At 49.3% G+C, this 20736-nt stretch overlaps 1 protein-coding gene across 12 annotated transcripts in view; it reads left to right on the plus strand.

Annotated features, from left to right (window-relative positions):
* The window catches only part of LOC144115180 (uncharacterized), a 42990-nt gene that overhangs the window by 18265 nt on the left and 3989 nt on the right, over nt 1-20736 (plus strand). For 6 of the 12 annotated variants that reach the window (XR_013311297.1, XM_077649427.1, XM_077649418.1 and 3 more), the window contains 4 exons: nt 2465-2667; nt 10655-10886; nt 17955-18078; nt 19503-19640. Coding sequence is in view for 11 of the 12 variants with exons in the window: in XM_077649427.1 (XP_077505553.1) it covers nt 10664-10886; nt 17955-18078; nt 19503-19640 (485 nt within the window). In the remaining variant the exon portion in view is untranslated. Of the gene's footprint in view, nt 1-677; nt 1743-2464; nt 2668-10654; nt 10887-17954; nt 18079-19502; nt 19641-20736 lie in introns of all 12 variants that reach the window. The other 6 variants (XM_077649428.1, XM_077649429.1, XM_077649420.1 and 3 more) reach the window with 5 other exon arrangements.

The raw sequence follows: 20736 nt of genomic DNA on the forward strand, positions 1-20736 counted from the left end.
TTTTAACTCAAAATTGTTTTTTATTGCCACTTAGAGCTGTTTTCTCTGAAACCACAATCACTTCTTTGGAATGGTTCAGGGACTAACAGCTGGCGCTGGCTTGGCATATGGGCTGGTTTTTATTTCCTGTCGGCGTTAGCATGCGTAATATCACCCATCATTAAGGAGCAGTATGTTGGCATTTTGTAAGGATCATTGAGCAAAGAAAACTGATGTGAAATTTTTTTTTTTTGTAAAATGTGGACTCGCATTATGCATGTTGTTCTTGGAAGAAAATGCTGAGAATCTGTTCGTGGGGGGAGGATGACTGCTCAGCACGCTCGCCATTGTAGTTGACTCCACAACTGTCATAGTGTCAGGATTATGGATGGTCAGCATAAGCTATTAAGTTTGTGTACAAGCTATTATATGTCTTTGAACACTTATTCCCTGAGAGTTACGTGTCAGTCGAAGCGTTCCACAAGCTGGTTTATAATGGTGCACAAGCATGAATTTTTTATTGTTTGCTCTGAAAATTTAGGTAGATATAAGTTCAGTTGTTTGAAATTTTTGAATTAGTGTTCATTGGGTGGCATTAAGGAATTCATTGGCGAATATCTTTGTGCTTTGTTTATGGGTGTGTTTTCTTCTTATTTCTGTACAGTTGTGGTTTGCCTGTAAATAAATGTTTTTCATAGGTGCACACAGCCTGTCTACTGCTATGAAGAGCTCGGGTAGTACCAATATGTTGCATTATGTAGGCGTTATAATGGTAAATTTAAAGAATGCTGAAGAAAAGTACTAGATGTGGACACAAAGTATGAACCCATTGCATGCATTTTTCCTGATGGCTGTGTGGGTGTAAGAAGCGTTAAAATGCCATTGGCTTGGCGGTAATAGCATGTGATTCACGGCAACAACTTTTGGTCACTTATTTTTATTTTTTTCATTTTCGGGCGGTTCATTTGTGAAATACGCAGAGTAAAACCTGTATGAAAACACAAGGCACCCTTTTGGGCCTAATTATGAACACTTGAAACCGGCTTTAAATATGTTTTATTTTGAAGCGACAGCTCCGCTCCTCGGGCTACATTTTCTGATTTCGATGCAGATGACACAGTGGCCTACAATGCCTCACAAGGTCAAACCGTACTTTACTGCGTGGTGGTATGGCTTAAGCTATGTATCACCACATGATCATATGACAGGCCATTGGGTACCAGATTTTGACCTTTGATTTGATAGTGGAGACCATGCTGAACAGAACTTTCGCTCGTGTAACTGGGATCAAGCCATGTTGAACCCTGGCCAATATTTTTTTTGACAGTGTAACTGCATGAGGTGTTTTGATAGTGTTTATGATGCTGTTACACTGGAGCCCTTTTGACATTAGTCTTCCATTAATGATGCTATGAATTCGGATCCAACAGGTGATATGCTGTCTTCTACCTTTTCTGAAATGACCTTATGTCTAAAATGATGACTCTATTTTCTCCTCTAATCAGCATCACAATGCACAGATTAATTCCCTAAAGGTGCCCATTTCAGTAACCATTTTTTTTTTGTACGTGCCAGAACGAGTAACTCGATGTCGCCAATCACGGACAGCATGATGTTTCAATTACTCAGAAGTGGAGCGCTGCTGTTTCTCCCGGCCAGCTCATGACAATGGGTCACGTCTTGTAACAGTCGAGAGGAAGTGTGCCACGCAGGTTTGGCAAACGACTCCTTTTGAGTGGATGGTGTTCAGTGCAGATTAACAGGTAATTTTATCGCGTCGCAGTGAGGGAACAGTATGTATGGCATTTTACAACTTTAACTATTATTAGCGTATGCGGTTGCTTAATTGCATAGGTCGTTCACAGCTAAGAGACCGCCTCTACCAGCCCACAGGAACGAATCATTCATCGCGAGGGGAGGAGAGGGAGACGCCCCCCCTCGAAACCTTCGTTTCTGAAATTCCTTGCTTTTCTGCTCCAGCTTGCCCTGGTTCGTATTATGCACTCGCGACCCTAGGCTGAGGGGTTTTTTTTCTGACTGACTGATGTAATGCCTATTCGGCCAGCAGTTTTCTGAAGAGTATTTTATTTATTTACACCAGTACCTGCAGCATCACAAGGGCATTATTAAAGGGGGGAGGGGGGGACAATTGGAGGAAAATGAACATATGTGACAAAATCTAATACAGCTAAGCACAGATGGTGAAAGCAACAAAATACGTAGCATCAGTAAGTTATCTCGACGGCAAACGGTCTTCAGTGTACCGCGGTGCAAAATTACGACACAGAAATGGAAAGGGCACACTATCGCATGAAGCGCAATGCCAGCCAAACGATATGGAGTAAACGGGATATTAATCTATGGCTTACTGCGTGACAATAAAGACAAGCTCTGAACACGTTTTACATTCATCAATGCTCATATATTTGATACTAAAATTTTTTTTTAAATTGGCCATTGACATTTTTTATTGCTAGTGTTTCAGCGGTGATTTTAGATTTATACCCCAGCACGTGACGAAAAAAAAGACGACGCGGCGTGACAGCGCGCGACTGCGCGCTCGGAACGGCAGACATCTTGACGTAGCGAGTGGATGAGGTCGTGGCCAGCGGCTGCTCTTTGACGGACGTTCGTGTTCTGCGCGATACGAAGGAACGGCTTTCAACCAGCTTGCTTGACAGCCTGGAGGTGAGCAATGCTCGTCTATTTTATCGCATTCGCCGTCGAAACTACCGCACAATGTATGTGGCCTTGACCACATTGTGCGGCCCTGGAGGACGCGGTGGTATTTTATGTAATTGGCTACGCCTAGGTCTGATTCTAAAAAACTCTTTCCTGATGACGCATCATCCCGCAGGAGCTACCGAATGAGCGTCATGTACTGTAGTGCGTTGTGGGCAGAAATTGATCGCTCACGTGGAGGCACTCTGTCATCGACGGGTTCGCAACCATTCCTAGGATTTCGAGTTCGGTCGTTGAACGCGAGTGTGTCTACGTTGCTTTTCAATTAAAATGTTGCCGCCATGGCCAACACCGAAGCTGTAACTCCGTACTGTGGATCTACACGCAATAGGCACTTAGGCCCGTTCCTCGTGCTGCGATTAGAACGAAAAAATTCAGGGGTGCACTGGGTGCATCAGCGCTTACTTCCTTGGACGACTTCCAGCACCTACTGTTCCCATGGAGAAGCTCAGTCTGGCGATCGCGCAATCTTGAAGCTTCCTTCACGAGGCTTCGCTGCCGAGTACCGCAACTAAATTTTTACCTCTACAGGCCTGGTCTGGCGATCTCCCCATTGTGTCCGTATTGTGCGGAGCCGGAAACAATAGAGCACTTTCTTCTTTTTTGCCGTCGTTACTCATCGATTAGGAGGCGACTATTAGAAGTTCCAATACAGAATCTCAGTTTGCGCCTGTCTTCTGTGGTTGTTCTGTCTCTTGGCGCTTCTATGCTTGGCCATACCAATGGGAATGTTTGCTCTGCCGTTCAAAATTATCTACTGGAATCAAAACGTCTACCTTCATGATCTTTCGTCCTGCCCCTCCCATTATCAGCTTCTGTATTTCGGTTTTTACAACCACTTATAGTAATCCCTACCCTTCTTTGCCTAAATTTTAGTTTGTATGCCCCCCTAACCTCCTGCAACCTCCTCGGCTACGAAAACTGTGCGATCCAAATTTTGGTAGGTCATCCCATGCTTGCCACATGCAACTGGTCATTTAAATAGTCACCGCCTGGTTATGGCCAATCCCCCTTGTGGGTATGTGCCATTGTGTGAGGTCAACAACAACAACAAGCCTTTAGCGCGGTGTTGCTATTTGTGTCGCTGATGTGTGGTGAAGATGTTTAAAGACTAACTGCAAAGAGCATTTAGGCGGCATATCGTTCCATATCTGCGTTCAAGAGGCGTCTGGATTGGGATGCGATAGCGTGTTGCAGCACTGCCAAGGAGTCAACGGAACACCACCGCCCGTTCGGCGCGACGCCTTGCCCGTTGGACAATTTAAGGAAAAGAAATGACGCCTGTCTCACATCTCGGTGGACACCCTATCCGCGCTGTAAGGGAAGGAAAAGGCTTTCGTTAGTTGCTGGACCCCGCCGCGGTTGCTCAGTGGTTAGAGCGCTCGGATACTGATCCGGGGTTCCTGGGATCGAACCCGACCGCGGCGGCCGCGATTCGATAGAGGCGAAACGCAAAAGGCGCCCGTGTGCGGTGCGATGTCAGTGCACGTTGAAGATCTGCAGGTGGTCGAAATTATTCCGGAGCCCTCGACTACGACACCTCTTTCTTCCTTCTTTCACTCCCTCTTTTATCCCGAATTTCCTTATGGCGCGGTTCAGGGTTCCGCCTATATGTGAGAGACACAATTGAGCCTTTTCCTTCCACAAAAACCAACTTTCAATTTCAGTTGCTGGATGTAACGGACACATCCATGGCCGCGATTATGAGCCAATAAAGGCTTAATTTCGCCTTTAAATGGTCGGCCTAGTCGGTGACGCCACAGCGCGATTTTCGGTCAGTGCTTTCACATGCAACGCGCGCCCAGCGAATTTGGTCGGAGGGACAATTTTGCATATGCAAGCCATGAATAAACGCGGCGGAAGCTTTACACGAATTATGTTACTGATATTATTACCTGCGTATTTTTGCAAGGCATTAATATTTCGTATGTTTTGATTAGAAAAATGAGCTGCAGTTTAACTACTGCTGAACCTGGTAAGAGAGCGAAAGGTGTGGTGTATCGGGCAAGTAGACGCGGCTTGGCGTCTGTGCGTTCCGCACACCGGATAGGCAGCGTGCCCAGCCTGGTGGCAATTAAATTAATGGCTGATCGCGAGAGGTTGGTCAGCCAATTAATGCTGCGGCCTATTGCTGCAGTGCCTCGTGTCTGCCACAACGTTGTCAGCGCTAATACATGTAGGCCACATGTCTCTCATACCATGGCCACGTGCCTCAAAGCGCGAATGAGGCGTCCACTGACCCAGGGATCCAGTTATATGCACCCTTCCTTTCCTCGAAATCATCGGAGTCCGACGCAAACAAACATGAGCGCCGACGGCCTATAAGCGGTATTCACATGGGGACATCGGCATGGATGGATGTGCGAAGGAGTTGAGCGACGTCACCGATCCGCCCAAGTCCGCCCCAGCTCTTGGATTCACGATTCAGTGGGCGCCTTAGCGTTTTACCTCCATAAAAACGCAGCCGCCGCGGTTGGGTTCGAACCCGTAGGTCCCGGGTTCGAACCCGACCGCGGCGGCTGCGTTCTTATGGAGGAAAAACGCTAAGGCGCCCGTGTGATGTGCGATGTCAGTGCACGTTAAAGATCCCCAGGTGGTCGAAATTATTCCGGAGCCCTCCTCTACGTCACCTATTTCTTCCTTCTTTCACTCCCTCCCTTATCCCTTCCCATACGGCGCGGTTCAGGTGTCCAACGATATATGAGACATATACTGCGCCATTTCCTTTCCCCAAAAACCAATTATTAATTATTATTATTCAGTGGGGCAGCAGGGAGACGCCGACATGGACGAGCGAAGCGCTGCCGGGCTGCGGAGACAGAGGGGCAGGGGTCGAAAAGGAAGTAAGGGGCCAAAACAATGCTCCCTTGTTGGGTTGTGGCGAAAAAAAGACAGAGGGGGAAACAATAGATGCGCGATAGGAGGGGATATAAGAGAAAAGAAACCAGAGGGGGAACAGCAAAAAAAATTGTGGATTAGCCCAGATAATCCCGGATATACAATGGGAAAGTGAGATTGAGGTATCCACTGGCCCACAGAGCCGGTTGTGCGCCGTTCCTTTGGTGAAAATGAACGGTCTTTGCAAAGTTGTCAACGCCAATGAACTTTATGAACGCTGTCGGCTCACTTGTTTTGTTTGGTTTTTGAGGAAAGGAAAAGGCATAGTAGCAGTCTCGCATATCTCGGGGTGGAATCCCGAACCCTGCCTAAAGGAAGGGATAAAGGATCGAGAGAGGGAAAAAGGAAAGAGACAACTGAAAATTGAAATTTGGATTTTGAGGAAAGACGTGGCGCAGTGCAACGGGGGAAACACCTGTGGCTCGGTCGGTGGTACTAGTGGCGCCTGTGCAGTAGTGATAGGCAGCGAGAGAGGAAATGCGACGGGGTCGGCGGCGCCACCTGCGCCGTGCGTGACGTCACTCCTGCTCTGACATACGCCGGCTGGCGCGAAGCGCGGAGTTGACTGGCGTAGTGAAGCTTTTCGCTTCAAAAAGACGGCAGCGGGCTGCACCCCACGCATCACCGAAGGCCACATCTCCCGGGGAGAAGGACTGAACGTACCGGCCGAACGAACGGTCCCTTCCTCGATCGGCGGCGGCCGCCGGAGCAAAACCGGAAGCTGCGTCGCCACGAGCACTCTCGAAGGCAGGACGTGTGAATAAGCTCGGTTTCGGCGGCGCCTGCTGAGTGAAGTCATAGCTGTCACGTGGTTTGGTCTTCAAACTCGCGCACGGCGAAGAAGCTGCGCAGGGGTGGTGGTGGTGAAAGCCTTAATAGACAGAGGGCCCACGGCCCCACTGCACTCAAACGTTCATGCCCCGGAGGCTCATGACGCTGCATGGTAGCCCGGCCTGTGGCGGTGGCTTGCTTAGCCGCGGGTCCTCGGAGCGCAGTAGGGTTTCCCAAGCCTCTAAAGTGGTAAGTGCTCCAGGCCCCGTGGGGGGGATCCGCCGAGCAGAGGAAAAGGATATGATCGATAGTGGCTTTGGGGTGGTGGCAGAGAGTACAGGAGGAGTTTGTGTGGACTTGGTGGTAGCGCGAGCGTATATATATAAGGGGAGGGTATCGCGCGTGTTTGGAGCCGCCTCCAGAGTGTCTGGTGATAATTTTCGAGGGAGGGATGGGGCGGGGGGTAGAGCCGACACCCGGCTTCGCAGGTCTGCATCTTGTCACTTAATGAATACATATGCGCTCCCGTGAGAACCCTAGATCGGAGGCCGCCGGTGCCAGGTTGAGGAACCCCGGGCTAAGCGTTGGCAGCCTCGTTTCCAGGATTCCTGGAGTGGGCAGGCACCCATATGAGCTCCATGTGGCGGGGTGGGTGTTCGGCAAGCGACTTCAGTATGCGAAATGCAGGGGCGTGAACTCTGCCATGAGCAAAATTTTGTATGGCAGTTTTAGAGTCCGATAGCTATATACTGGGCCTCCGTGCGCGTGATGGCTAGGGCAATGGTGGCCTCTTCATCCTCCTCCGAAGTGGCAGTGGGGATATGTGAAGAATGGCAATCGGTTGTAGGTAGGGGTTCGTGATGGCCACAAACACGTCAGCACCCGTGCATGAGGCATCCACCTGCATGGCATCCGGTTCCGTGCCATAGTGTTTGTGGAGTGCACGTGCGCGAGCTCTGCGGCGAGGTTTGTGGTTTGTGGAGTGCATATTTTTGGGGAGAGGTTTAATAAATATAGCTCCCGGTGAATGTGGTGGCGGACCTGGAGCTGTATGGGATCCGTGGCTGGTGTCTTGATACTAAGCGTGTGTAGGATGTGTCTTCCGGTGGTGGTTCTCTTGAGGCATTTGTATTGTATCTCTCGGTGGGTCTCGATAAGCTCAGCTATCGTGTTGTATAGGCCTAGCTGGAGGAGTTTTTTGGATGAGGTATTTAGGGGTATGTGCAGTGCTGTCTTAAATGCTGTTCGGATCATGGCATCCGAGTTGGAGATTTTTCTGCCCTGGAGTTTCAGGTAGGGGAGCATGAAGTGAAAGCGGCTGAGGACGGAGGGGAGTATAGTAAAGCTTTTGCTTAAATAAATAGTTTTGCTTCCATCGTGGCAACAGCTCCCACGTGACCCTATGTCGCAAAACCGTCTGCAGCTAGACCGATGTCCCTCCCCAGTCTCAGACCGACAGAAAGCGCAGCGCCACAGGTGAAAATCGCATGCTCGTGAAATGGGCCTCATTTAGCTGCCAAGGCACACCGTAAGGGCCTGCCTTTACGGTGTGCCTCAGCCTTCACTTGGATGAAGGCCTTCACGGTGGTGCTTTCATTGTAAAGGTCTTTCACGTAAAAGCCTTATGCTAAAGGCGTTTAGGGTAGATGCACTCCAAGACCTCAGGTAGACGTTCTTTAGGCCGAAAGACTTTATGTTAAAGGCCTTTTATGTCAAATGGCTTTTGCACGTGAGGACCTTAACTCATAACTATATACTACGTGATATTGTCGCAAATGGGTTTCAGAATCAAAAAGTTAGGCACAGGCCGCAAGGAATCAAGCAATGTTCCAGCTTCAAAGAGCACGCGCGTCTCACTTTGTCCTCAAGGCACCGCCCGGGGACACCTGCCGGCATTATTCCCCCTCCGTATCCAAAAAAAAGGAAGCAAAAACGTGGGCGCACTTGGGGCGACGTACCGGTGTCCATACCCTCACTTTGTCATCAGGATGATACTCGACGAAGCGATGTTGTTGGTTGTAGCGTTCTGCATCCGTTTCCTGCTGCCGGTGGATGTGCATACGAGCCAGTTGGCGGACTTCTTCGGCGTCTGGCGTGAGCGCCTGGTCGTGAGGGGGGCACGGAAGCATGGCATCGAGCACTGTTTGGAGATCACGCCCATAGACGAGGCGAAACGGCGTAAATCGAGTCGTTTTCTGAATCGCCGTGTTGTAGGCAAACGTCACATATGGGAGGATCTCGTCCCAAGTCTTCTGCTGTACATCGACGTACATTGCGAGCATGTCTGCTAAGGTTTTGTTGAGGTGCTCCGTGAGCCCGTTTGACTGCGGGTGGTATGCAGTAGTCTTGCGGTGGTTCGTGTGACTCAGCTGGAACACCTCGTGCATGAGCTGCGCTGTAAACGCAGTGCCCCTATCGGTGATGACGGAGGACAGAGCGCCATTTCGTAAAGCAATGTGGTGTATGAAGAAGCGCGCGATTTCAGAGGATGTACTGCGCGGCACCGCCTTGGTTTCCGCATAGCGCATCAAATAATCAGTCGCAACTATAATCCACTTATTGCCAGAAGACGACACAGGGAATGGGCCCAGAAGATCAATGCCGACTTGGTCAAAAGGTGTGCGAGGTGGCGCAATTGGTTGGAGCTGCGGGCTTGAGCAGTGGTGACTTACGACGCTGGCACTCACGGTAACCTCTGACCTAGCGGTGGATGGTCTTTGCAAGTTTAGGCCAATAATAGCCCTGATGCACTCGAGCGAGCGTGCGTGCAAATCCCAAATGGGCAGAGGTGGGCTCATCATGACACGCCGAAAGGATGTCGCGGAGATCTGATGGCAGGACTAGGAGGTAGGGCCGGTCACCGTTGCCGGAGTTTTTCTTGAACAGTACGCCATTGTGAATGCAAAAAGAGGACGAGTGGTGGGAAAAGTGTAGAGGTACGTTAGAAGCATGGCCCTCCAGGTGATCCATGACAGACCGCAGGTCAGCGTCAGCACGCTGCTTTGCCACTAAGTCCGAACTGCTGATCACGCCTAGGAAACGATTGTCATCCTCTGCGCTGTCATCAGCTTGCTCGACGGCTGCGCATGAGAGCGTGTTGGCGTCTTCGTGTTTACGTCCGGGCTTATAGGCAATATCGTGTAATCAAATTCTTAAAGGCGAAGGCTCCAGCGTGCTAGGCGTCCTGATGGGTCCCGGAGATTGGTAAGCCAGCACAAGGAATGGTGGTCAGTGACCGCTTTAAAATGACGACCATAGATATAAGGTTGAAGTTTCATCGTGGCCCAGATGACAGCGAGGCACTCCTTTTCCGAGGTGGAGCAGTTGATTTCGGTGCACGAGAGTGTGCAATTCGCATACGCGATCACACATTCCACGCCTTCTTGATGTTGAACGAGGACCGCACCAAGCCCGATGTTGCTAGCGTTGGTGTGTATCTTGGTAGCAGCCTCCTCATCGAAGTGAGCCAGCACAGGGCTCACTCACGTCTCACTTCTTTGTCCTCAAGGCGCCGCCCGGGGACACCTGGTGGCATTATTCTACACGGAGTCATGCTAAACTGTCTGCTATTTTTAAGGCATAAGCCTTTCTTGGCTCATGAGTGGCGTCAATCATAAGTTGTACAGTAATTAAAATAAAATGTAAAAGTTGATAAGCAACATTTGCTAAGAAACATATATGTAATCATAGTAGTGACCGTAAATAGATTGTAAAAAATAGTGATAGCGATAATGACAATTACTGATAGTGAGAGTGTTGGAGATATTGATGGTAATGATAGTGATGATAGCTGTGGAGAGTGATAGTTCTAGAAATAGTGATAATTATAGTGGTAGAGATAGTGGTAATGATAGCTACTGATAGTGCTAAAGATAGTAATAGTGAAGATGACAGTGATGATGATAGTGATAGTCTGTGATACCAATGGTGATGATAGTGGTGACCATAGTAATGAAGGTGATTGCAATAGAAAAATGAAAATGGAGGGAGAAAAGTAAGAATTGAAATAAATAATAAGAAACAAAAATAAAAACAATGAAAAAGGGAGGGAGAAATAAAGGAAAGAAAGGCTATTAAGGCTATTAATAGCATTTCTGCTATTAAGCAGACATAAGTGCAATCTTGTATTTTTTTACAGCAGCACTGTGTGCTACTACAGAATTTTTAGTGGGCAATACGCGATTTTATGCATGCACAACACGGCTTCTAATTCTAAAATTACTTATTTACTACGTAACATTTCCTACGGTATACCTGAATGCAGCACTCCAAGATGGCTACCTGCAAGTGGCATAAAGAACGCCTACACGAGAGTATCTCAATGCCGCAACTTGGCTTAGCCCCAAGGCTGGCGCTGGTGCTGTTCCTCATCGGCAAGAAGCCGCGACTTCAGGAAGCCGTCATGCTGGCGCCCCGAGCAGACCCGTTGGTCGTGGTGCCCAAGTACCGACTCAACCTGTCCGGCTTATTCACCCCCAACTGGAGCGACGCGCCAGGTGAGTGTCTACAAACGGCACCTGTTTGGAATAAACTTCGGGGCATTAAATATGTCTAATAATTTTTCAAAACATATTCTCATTTTAATTTAATATTTTTCTTTTATTATCACCAAAGGAGTATTTTCCAGCGTTTCCAACTAATACGCCAGAGCTACTGAGTTGCCAAATAGTGTGCTGGGCCTTGAAGGTATATGCAAAAGCGTTATCAATTCAATGCCTGGATTGCACAAATATTCACTCATTTCTACAATGTGCTCTCAGCACAACTCTCAAGCAACCTTACGTAGAAAAATAATAAAGTAATTATTTTAGAGCAAGCCCAGTAACCTCTTTAGGTTACTGCTATAAACATCCTTGGTTTCTCTCTGACTTATTTGAAATATCACATGCACTGCAAAATGAGATTGAAGGAAATAAACACGAGTAGCTACCCTTGGAAGTGACGCATGTTGAACACAGACCTCTGGAATCATATGTCGAAACAAAATAAAATATTTTAAGGCGCTTTAACAGGCTGACTTGTGTTTGTCGAATGTGCCCTGGAGATGAAAAGTGGCTGGCATCGCTAATTTCACTGCCTTCACGATCGCTCAGTTGGGCAGTGCGCCAACTTTAGTGGTACATTTTTAGAGCAAGAAGGGAGTTAATTTTGTTCACAGTTTGGCGACATGTCGCTGTAAGTATAGGCAGTATAAAACGACACATACAGGAGCCAATTTAGACAGGAAAAGAGTTTCACTGGCTGCACACTGATGTAGGTGCAACCGATGATTCTGCTTTTGCACAACTTTCATGAAATGCCACTGTGCATCTTGTAATGATGCCTTTGCAGTATTACAGTAGGCCTAAACGTAGTGGTACAGATGCACAGAACTTGTGATTGTGTTTAAATCACCTTACTCACTAGCACTTTCAACTCCGGGAACTATTGCGTGAGGTAAACCAACTTTGCAAACACAGGAGAGAACAGTTGGTGTGTGAGCAGTGAGCTGATGCCTGCCTTCCATTGCTGAAAGACAGAAAGAGAGAAAGTAGGGAATTCATCCAGCCATGTGTGGCTCGATTCTTTGCTGTCATAATTAACTTTATAGGGTTCACGTTTAGTTTACCTAGTATACTCTTCCTCACAGCGGGTTGGCACTGATGTGGAGGCTGCATGCCATTCTCACGTCTTAGAGTCTCTGCTCCAGGAGTGTAGTGCCGGAGAGTAAATCTCGTGTTTCCCATGCTTTTAGCTGCTCTATAGTTTGCACAAACGCTGTGGTCTTAGTCCCACATGTCGGGAAGGCTGGTTGGTATTCACAAATTTATTGCAGGCCTTTGTGGCTCTTGTCAAGAAGATGATGACCCAGACAAAGCAGATAACTCGTGAAAACGAAGAAGATGGCCTGCGCGTCAACCATATTGCTACCGCCACGTGTGTCTGTGCCCGACCTGGTTGCCCTCGGATTGTTCTCGCCGCTGCTCCCTTCCTCCGAGGTCTTTTAAATAAACCCCTGGTTACATTTGGTGGAGGTGCCGGTTAACAGCCCTGGAATTGCGCAACCGTACTCTCCCGCCACCTGCGATGCCTCACGACGTTCAACATCAAGCCGTGCAAGTGGGCCCAGCTGTTACCTGCGCCGGCTCCCTTCGCCAACGGGATCCGGCCATCTTCAGTGGGACCGATCAGCAGGATGTCGAAGATTGGCTCACGTCTTACGAGAGGGTGAGCCTTTACAACAAATAAGACGAAGCCACCAAACTAAATAACGTAATTTTTTATCTCACCGGTGTGGCTAACCTGTGGTATCGGAACCACCAGGTGGACATCCGCACCTGGTCTGCTTTCAAGACAACCTTCTCCGAAGTGTTTGGTCGTCCTGCTGTTCGGAAACTCTGCGCCGAACAACGCTTGCGTGAACGGTCTCAGCAGGTCGGCGAAAGCTTTACCAGTTACATAGAAGACGTCATTGACCTATGCAAGCGTGTCAACCTCAACATGTCAGAAGCTGACAAGATTAAACACATTTTGAAGGGTGTTGACGACGAAGCCTTTCAGATGCTGGTAGCGCGCGACTTGCGCACCGTTGCTGAAGTCGTCACACTCTGCCAAAGCTTCGAGGAGCTGCGGAAGCAGAGGCTCCTGACTCGACAGCACCCTCGACTAATTGAGTCGCTTGCTGGACTGACACCAGCAGCTGACACCTCATCGCTGCTGCAACAAATCAAACACTTTGTTCGGGAAGAAGTGGCGCGCAGCTGGCACCTCATCGCTGCTGCAACAAATCAAACACTTTGTTCGGGAAGAAGTGGCTCGTCAGCTTTCTCTTCTGCCGAAACCTACAGGGCTAGCTCCAGATTTGGCTCCAGCCCTTCGACACGCAATCCAAGAGCAGGTTGCCGAGGCTCTTGCACCCGCCCATCCGCCACCACCTGTCGCCACTCCACTGACATATGCAGACGTTGTCGCCCAGACGCCGCCCCCTATGGCCGCTCCGCTGACATACGCGGACGTTGTCGCCAGACCTCGACCGCCTACCTATGCTTTGCCTCCAACACCTGCGCGAGCGGTGGCTCCTTCTCTTTGGCCGGCTCCGCGAGTCAGGAATCCCTGGCGCACCATCGACAACCGGCCTATCTGCTACAATTGCGGCTTGCCTGGTCGTGTGGCCCGGCTTTGCCGCCGCCGTCTCCCAGTCTACGCGCCACCTCCTCCAGCTCCCGCGTATTGGTCTTCCACGAGTCAGTACTCCGGATCTGCTGAGCCGCCGTCTAGTCGTCCTTTTTCTCCTGACTGTTCAGCCCTTTCTAGACGCCGTTCACCTTCACCGAGGCGCCGCTCCGTTTCTCCTATGCGACGTCGCGCCAATCTCCCTCAGGAGGAAAACTAGGTGCTGCAGTTCCTGAGGCGAGAACTGTGTGTCCCTGTCGAACTTTCCAAGGCCTCACATATCCCGTGCTAATCTGATCGAAATTTCTGTCGAGGGCAATGCTGTCTTGGCCCTTGTGGACACCGGTGCTGCGATTTCTGTTATGGACGAAAAGTTTTGTAGTTCGTTGAAGAAGGTAAAGACGGCGATTGCTGGACTGTCGCTGCGTACGGCCAGCGCTGAGCACATCAAGCCGTGCGCAGCGTGTACCGCTCGAGTTGTGATTCAGGACTCCCTCTACACGATAGAATTCGTCGTGCTGCCTTCCTGTTCCCATCCTGTTTTTCTGGGCTGGGATTTCCTTTCCTTCCATGAAGCTATCATCGACTGTGCTCGAGCGGAAGTCGGGTTCTCTTCTCTGCCCAATCCTTTTCTGGACGCCACTCCTCCTGTTGCCTGTGTTAAAACCCTCGCCGCCGAAGACATCGACATTCCCCCGTGCTCGTCCGTTCTTGTACACTTGTCTTGAGACTCTATCGGTGACGACACTGTCCTCTACTCCAGGCCATACTTTTCTGCACCGCAAGTGTCTCCCTCTGCCATACGCCGTACTGACTGTGTCCGCTGGCCTTTCGATACTTTTGGTTTTTAACCCGTTTTCCTGCCCTACCGCTCTGCGCCTTGGTGAATGCCTCGGCAGTGTGCAGCCCATCGCATCTCTGCTCATCCGCGAGGAGACTGACGATACATCGCTCCTAGCCATGAACGCGCTCAGCCCTCCTGCCTCTACGCCAGATCTCTCTTCTACCGAATTTTTCTTGTGCTCCATCAACGCCGATCTTCCCCCGCCGCACAGAACACAGCGTCTCGCCCTCCTTCATCAATTTCGCTCCTCCTTCGACGCTCACCGGACTTCCTTGGGCCGAACTTCCACCGTCACCCATTGCATCGACACTGGTGCCCACGCGCCGCTTCGGCAGCGCCCCTATCGTGCGTCTCCAACCGAGCGCCAGACTATTACAGAGCAAGTCGACCAAATGCTTCAAAACTGCGTCATTCAGCCCTCAAGTAGCCCTTGGGCATCGCCTGTTGTCCTTGTGAAAAAGAAAGATGGCTTCATACGCTTGTGTGTCGATTACCGCCGCCTTAAGATAACGCGCAAGGATGTCTATCCACTCCCTCGCATAGATGACGCTCTGGACTGTTTGCAAGGGGCGGAGCTCTTTTCCTCCCTCGATTTACGTTCTGGGTACTGGCAGGTCCCCATGGAAGCAGCCAATCGTCCCAAAACTGCTTTTGTGACCCCCGACGGATTGTATGAATTTACTGTGATGCCATTCGGTCTTTGTAATGCCCCTGCTACCTTCGAACGGATGATGGACACCATTTTGCGTGGACTCAAGTGGAAAATGTGTCTATGCTATCTCGACGACATTGTCGTCTTTTCCCCCGACTTTGAAACCCATCTATCCCGCCTGAAGCACGTTTTTACCTGCCTTTCTGACGCTGGCCTGCAGCTCAACTTGAAGAAATGCCGTTTTGCTGTGCGTCAGCTGACAATTTTAGGCCACGTCTCTAAGCAAGGCGTTCGTCCCGACCCAGCTAAACTTCGCGCTGTCGCAGACTTTCCCAAACCCACTTCCATCAAAGACTTGCGCAGCCTCTTAGGTCTGTGCTCTTACTTTTGGAGATTTATTCGCGACTTTGCTTCGATTGCTGCGCCTTTAACACAACTGTCCGGCAGTTCCGGCTTATCGATGTGGTCTCCAGCGTGCGACGATGCGTATAACGCCTTGCGCCGCCTCCTCACAGCGCCGCCCATACTGCGCCATTTCAACTCGACCGCTCCTGCCAAGGTCCACACGGATGCCAGTGGTCTCAGCCTCGGCGCCGTACTCGCCCAGCGCATCTGTGGTTTTGATGAATACGTTGTTGCCTACGCAAGCTGCACACTTACGAAGGCTGAAACTAATTACTCCGTCATTGAAAAAGGGTGGCCATCGTATGGGCCCTTGCCAAATTCCGCCCGTACCTCTATGGCCGCTCTTTTGACGTTGTGACGGACCAACATGCGCTTTGTTGGCTTTCTTCCTTGAAAGACCCACCCGGCCGCCTTGCCAGGTGGGCTCTTCGTCTGCAAGAATATGACATCCGCGTGGTCTATCGTTCCTGCCGCAAGCATCAAGACGCTGATGCCCTGTCCCGCTGCCCACTTCCAGCCGAGATCGCCAGCCTTTCCACCTCTGACGTCTCCCCGTCGTCCCTTCACATTAGCGACATGCCCTCAGTGCAACGTACTGACCCCTGGATCGCTTCTCTTCTCGACTTTCTCTCCAACACGACGGCTGCTTTTCCATCCCGTGCTCTCCGCCGCCATGCATCCCACTTCGTGATTCGCGATAACCTCCGCTATCGTCGTAACTACAGCACCGACGGCCGCAAGTGGTTACTCGTTATTCCTCGCCACCTGCACACGAACATATGCGCCTATTTCCACGCTGACCCACAATCTGGTCACGCAGGAGTTTTCAACACTTACACCCGCATCCGGCTGCGCTATTACTTGCGCGGCATGTACACCTTCGTACTTAAATACGTACGCGCCTGTCTCACCTGTCAACGTCGCAAGCCATCTCGTCATCGTTCTGCTGGAGAGTTGCAGCCACTCCTTTGCCCACCACGCCCTTTCGACCATATCGGCATTGATTTCTACGGCCCGCTTCCGTACACTGCGGCCGGCAACCATTGGGCTATCGTTGCGGTTGATCAGCTCACTAGATATGCCGAAACCGCCGCCCTTCCGTCTGCCACAGCGACAGACGTTGCCTCCTTCCTTTTGCAACGTTTCGTCCTTCGTCACGGTGCACCTCGTGAACTGCTTAACGACCCCGGACGGGCCTTTTTGTCCGATGTCGTCACCGCCCTGCTCTGCCAGCGCAACATAATCCATCATACCACCTCCGCCTATCATCCGCAGACAAACGGCCTCACCGAGCGATTTAACCGCACCCTCGGGGACATGCTCTCTATGTACGTCGCATCCAACCACTCGAATTGGGATCTCATCCTCCCTTATGTGACTTTCCCCTACAACACCGCCCAGCAGTCTACTACTGGCTTCTCTCTCTTCTTTCTTCTTTACGGCCGTCATCCATCTGCTACCATAGACACCATTCTGCCTTACCAACCTGACGCCTCCGGATATACCCCTGTTTCTGAAGCTGCGCAACACGCAGAAGATTGTCGCCAAATCGCCCGGTCACTCACAACTGACGCCCAGTATCGCCAGAAATTCCGCCACGACAACGCTCACACCACATTGCACTTCTCTCCTGGTGCGCTTGTGTGGCTGTGGATACCATCAAGTACTCCTGGACTCTCCTCCAAATTTCTCGCCAAATATCACGGTCCCTACCGTATCCTGGAGCACACATCTCCAGTTAATTACGTCGTCGAACCCCTCACGCCATCTCCCGATCTCCGCCGCCGCGGCCGCGAGACAGTTCACATCCAGCGTCTCAAGCCTTACTACGACCCCTCCATATTGCTGTTGTCGTAAGTCGCAGGGATGGCTCCTCTTCGCCCCGGGGGTGATTGTGAAGAAGATGATGACCCAGACAAAGCAGATAACTCGTGAAAACGAAGATGGCCCTGCGCGTCAGCCGTATTGCTATCGCCATGTGTGTCTGTGCCCGACCTGGTTGCCCTCGGATTGTTCTCGCCGGTGCTCCCTTCCTCCCAGGTCTTTTATATAAACCCCGGCCTTACAGCTCTATTCAGTTGACTTTAACAATATTGTGGACTCAAGGTGGTTTTCTAGTGAATAGCATGTTGCTTAGCTGAAGACACCAGATGTTTAAATTCCTTGAATAATATTTAGCTTCATGCGGAAAACACAGGACATGGAAAAAAAGCTCTGGGGGAATAAATTTTCACACGTATTGCTGACACCTTTTCTTGAGAGCCCAAGTTAACTGCACAACATTTGTTAATTGTCCTTACGAAATATCCACTATGTTTCCAGAATCGTTTCCAATGAGAGTTCGTTTTATAAATCCTCTACCTGTTAGTGCTCGCAGCAGGTTAATTTGTGTTTGTACTGTAATTATTTGATATAGTTCTTGGAATCATTTGTACACTTTTTGTCCCCTAACATGTTGACTCCAGTCATCTTCGCGTTTCCTAAAATTTATATGCTTGGCATGCAACGTAGCTTTGCTAGACCAGGGACAAGGCAACCATGGCTGCTGGTGTGCGTATCGTCCTTTGGCGGCCACCCAAGCTCCGTGGAGCCGCAGGAGTGTGACCCTGGAGCCACATCGCATGGCCATCAATTGGTGAGTCCGAAGTCCCACTGGGTGCAGCACCGCTTCCGGAGGCTAATGCTTAAGATGGGCTCAGGGCTGCAGCCTTTCAATCATGATGTCACTAAAATGCTAGAGCAACTCGGCGCCATCGTGGAACTCACATGCAGGCCCAGTGTGGCAGTGAGTGACCTCGCATTGAGCATGGGGGTTGGTGGTATCATAGATCAGATCAGAATAAAGCACACTAGCATACGCTAGTGCACACATATTTGTCTTAGCGTGCACTGAGCATCCAAGAAGCATGAAAAACATTCAGGACCTGTTATACAGTGAGAAGTCTGTCAAAATTCATTATTTCGTGACAAATGAAAATTCAAACATAATGCTGCAAATCTCCCTGTGTTTTTAATGCGAAAGCAGTTCTTGTCTCATGGGTGACGGTCACAGGAGCTGTCAGCAGATTGTGTCATCAGAGCATGTCCTCAAGAAAATTACCATTAGAAAAAAGAAATGCTCCAGCATTTCGGGTTCTAACCCTGGACTTAAGTGTGCCAGGCGGGCATGCAATTCATATGCCATGAAGGGTCTTCTGTTCTAGTGTGTTAGAGGGGCAAGAAGTCAACACGTTTTGGTGTGTGCAACAGTAAAGTGTGTTCCCAATATGTTCTGATGTCAGACAACGATGACTTGCAAGAAAAGTTGCCGACATCATCGAAGGGTCACTGAATAGGTGTCATATGACAACGATGACTTGCAAAAATGTTCCTGAGGTTCTAATGACTTTGCATTTCTCTAACATAGCAGACTGCAGTGCTCTCCAACTTTTTTACATTCTCTTCATCCTTGTTCTCCTCAGTACTAGAGATAATAAATTCTTGCGTACAAATGAAGATCTTAAGGGCGAAAGCGGATGTTAATATTCACTGCCATCTGGCTGCATTTCTCGTCATCAGAAGGCGTTAAGGATAATTTTATGCAAAAACCAAATGGCAAAACAAGTCTGAAGGGCGCTGAAAAGGGAAGAAAGCATACTTATTAGTACGGTATTAACAGCACTTGTTGCATTGGCGAACAAACGACTGTTACGACTTGTAATGCAGAGAGGGGGGACTCTGAATTTTTTATTTTCCTTTTGATTGTGCTGCTTTATTTTCATAAGGGAAATAACACGAAGCTAGCATGTCATCATAAGCAACGCATAAAGTGACCAAGATATGAAAGGGAAAAAAGGAATCAGAGGAATGGGCTGACAAGGCTTTTTGAAACCCCTTTAAGCCTTGTTGTTCATAGGCATAATACAGATGACAAGTGCATAGTTACTCCTAATTTTGATTTGATTCTTACGCCAATTGCATTATATACTTTTACTCTCCTTTAACTTTCAGTTTGCTTCATAGTTTACCGTGAAGAAAGAAAAGATGCAAGATAATGCAAGTGAATTTGATTTACTGCAGGAAAAAAAGAATGTCCTGCGAGCTTTGTCTGTGGGCACACTCCTGCAGCTTGAAGCGTGCATCTGCGGTGCATTCGAGCCACTTTTCACGTCTGGCTGCCTGCAGTGGGAAGGGGCCTACAACTTCTGACGAAAACTGGTAACGTATAAGTCATTAATGGCTCTTCCTGAGGTGTTATACGGTATGTGCTTTTTGTGCACTTATCCACCCTCAATGCCAGTGTCGTTGTGGCATTACAGAAAAAAGTGAAAATAGCCGCGCTCAGAACTAGGAAAGTTCCTATTTGAGGCAGTGTGGAAAGTGCGACAAGAGGAGGTTGTGGAATATTTTTGCAGAATATTGATAAAGGCACAAATGGTCCCCTAGGCTATGCTATTAACTGCATCAAGCTTACTTATTGAAAAAAAAAAGAAAATGAAACAGTGACACAGGAAATAATGTCGCAGGATTGTTTAAAAATAATCTAAGTGAACAAATGGAAACGTAGCATTCAGCTGCATTACCTACTTGCTACATTTAGAAGTGTTTTCATTTTGTGTTCTTGTCTGATTTACTCACTGCTTCTATGATTTCAATTTCCCTATTGCATATTTGTTTACCTGCTGCCTAGGCTTCCAGTGGGCTGAGGCCTTGCGGAAGGGGGAGGTAGGAGGGCTGGTGGTGTACAGTGCATCTGGAAAGTAGAGTTCCCTGGTGAATGAGGCCTCTGAAGAGTGGCGGTGGGCGGGGATGGGGAGGATGACCAATGGTGGTGGTGCATAGATGGGCTGCACCCTATCTAGTGGGGTGAGGTGGGGCAGGGTGCTGGTGGGTGTGCTGCCGCCCCCTAGGGTTCTGCCAACCACATCGGCGTTTTGGTGATGGACAGTAGCACTGCTTCTGCAGTAAAATGAAAGCTTTATGTCTTCTGTGCGCATTTGGTTTGTTGTATTTGGTAATCTTGTAACAGTTACATCATTAATGTCTTATTTGGTCTTTGACAACAAATACGAATCGGTTTATGGGTTTTAACGCCCCAAATCGGCTCGGGCTATGAGGAACACCATTTTGAAGGGCTCTGAAAATTTCGGCCACCTTGGGAAGAACCCCAGGTGGTCGTTCCTCATAGCCCTCAGAGCCTTAGCGTTCCTCATGGCCCGAGTTACTTTAGGACATTAAATGCCATAAATCGATTAGTATCTTTTGCTAATTTTATTCTGATGCTGTTTCCTATGGTCAGTATACATATTTATGT

The sequence above is a fragment of the Amblyomma americanum genome, chromosome 1, assembly GCF_052857255.1.
Source record: "Amblyomma americanum isolate KBUSLIRL-KWMA chromosome 1, ASM5285725v1, whole genome shotgun sequence".
NCBI lineage: Eukaryota > Metazoa > Arthropoda > Arachnida > Ixodida > Ixodidae > Amblyomma > Amblyomma americanum.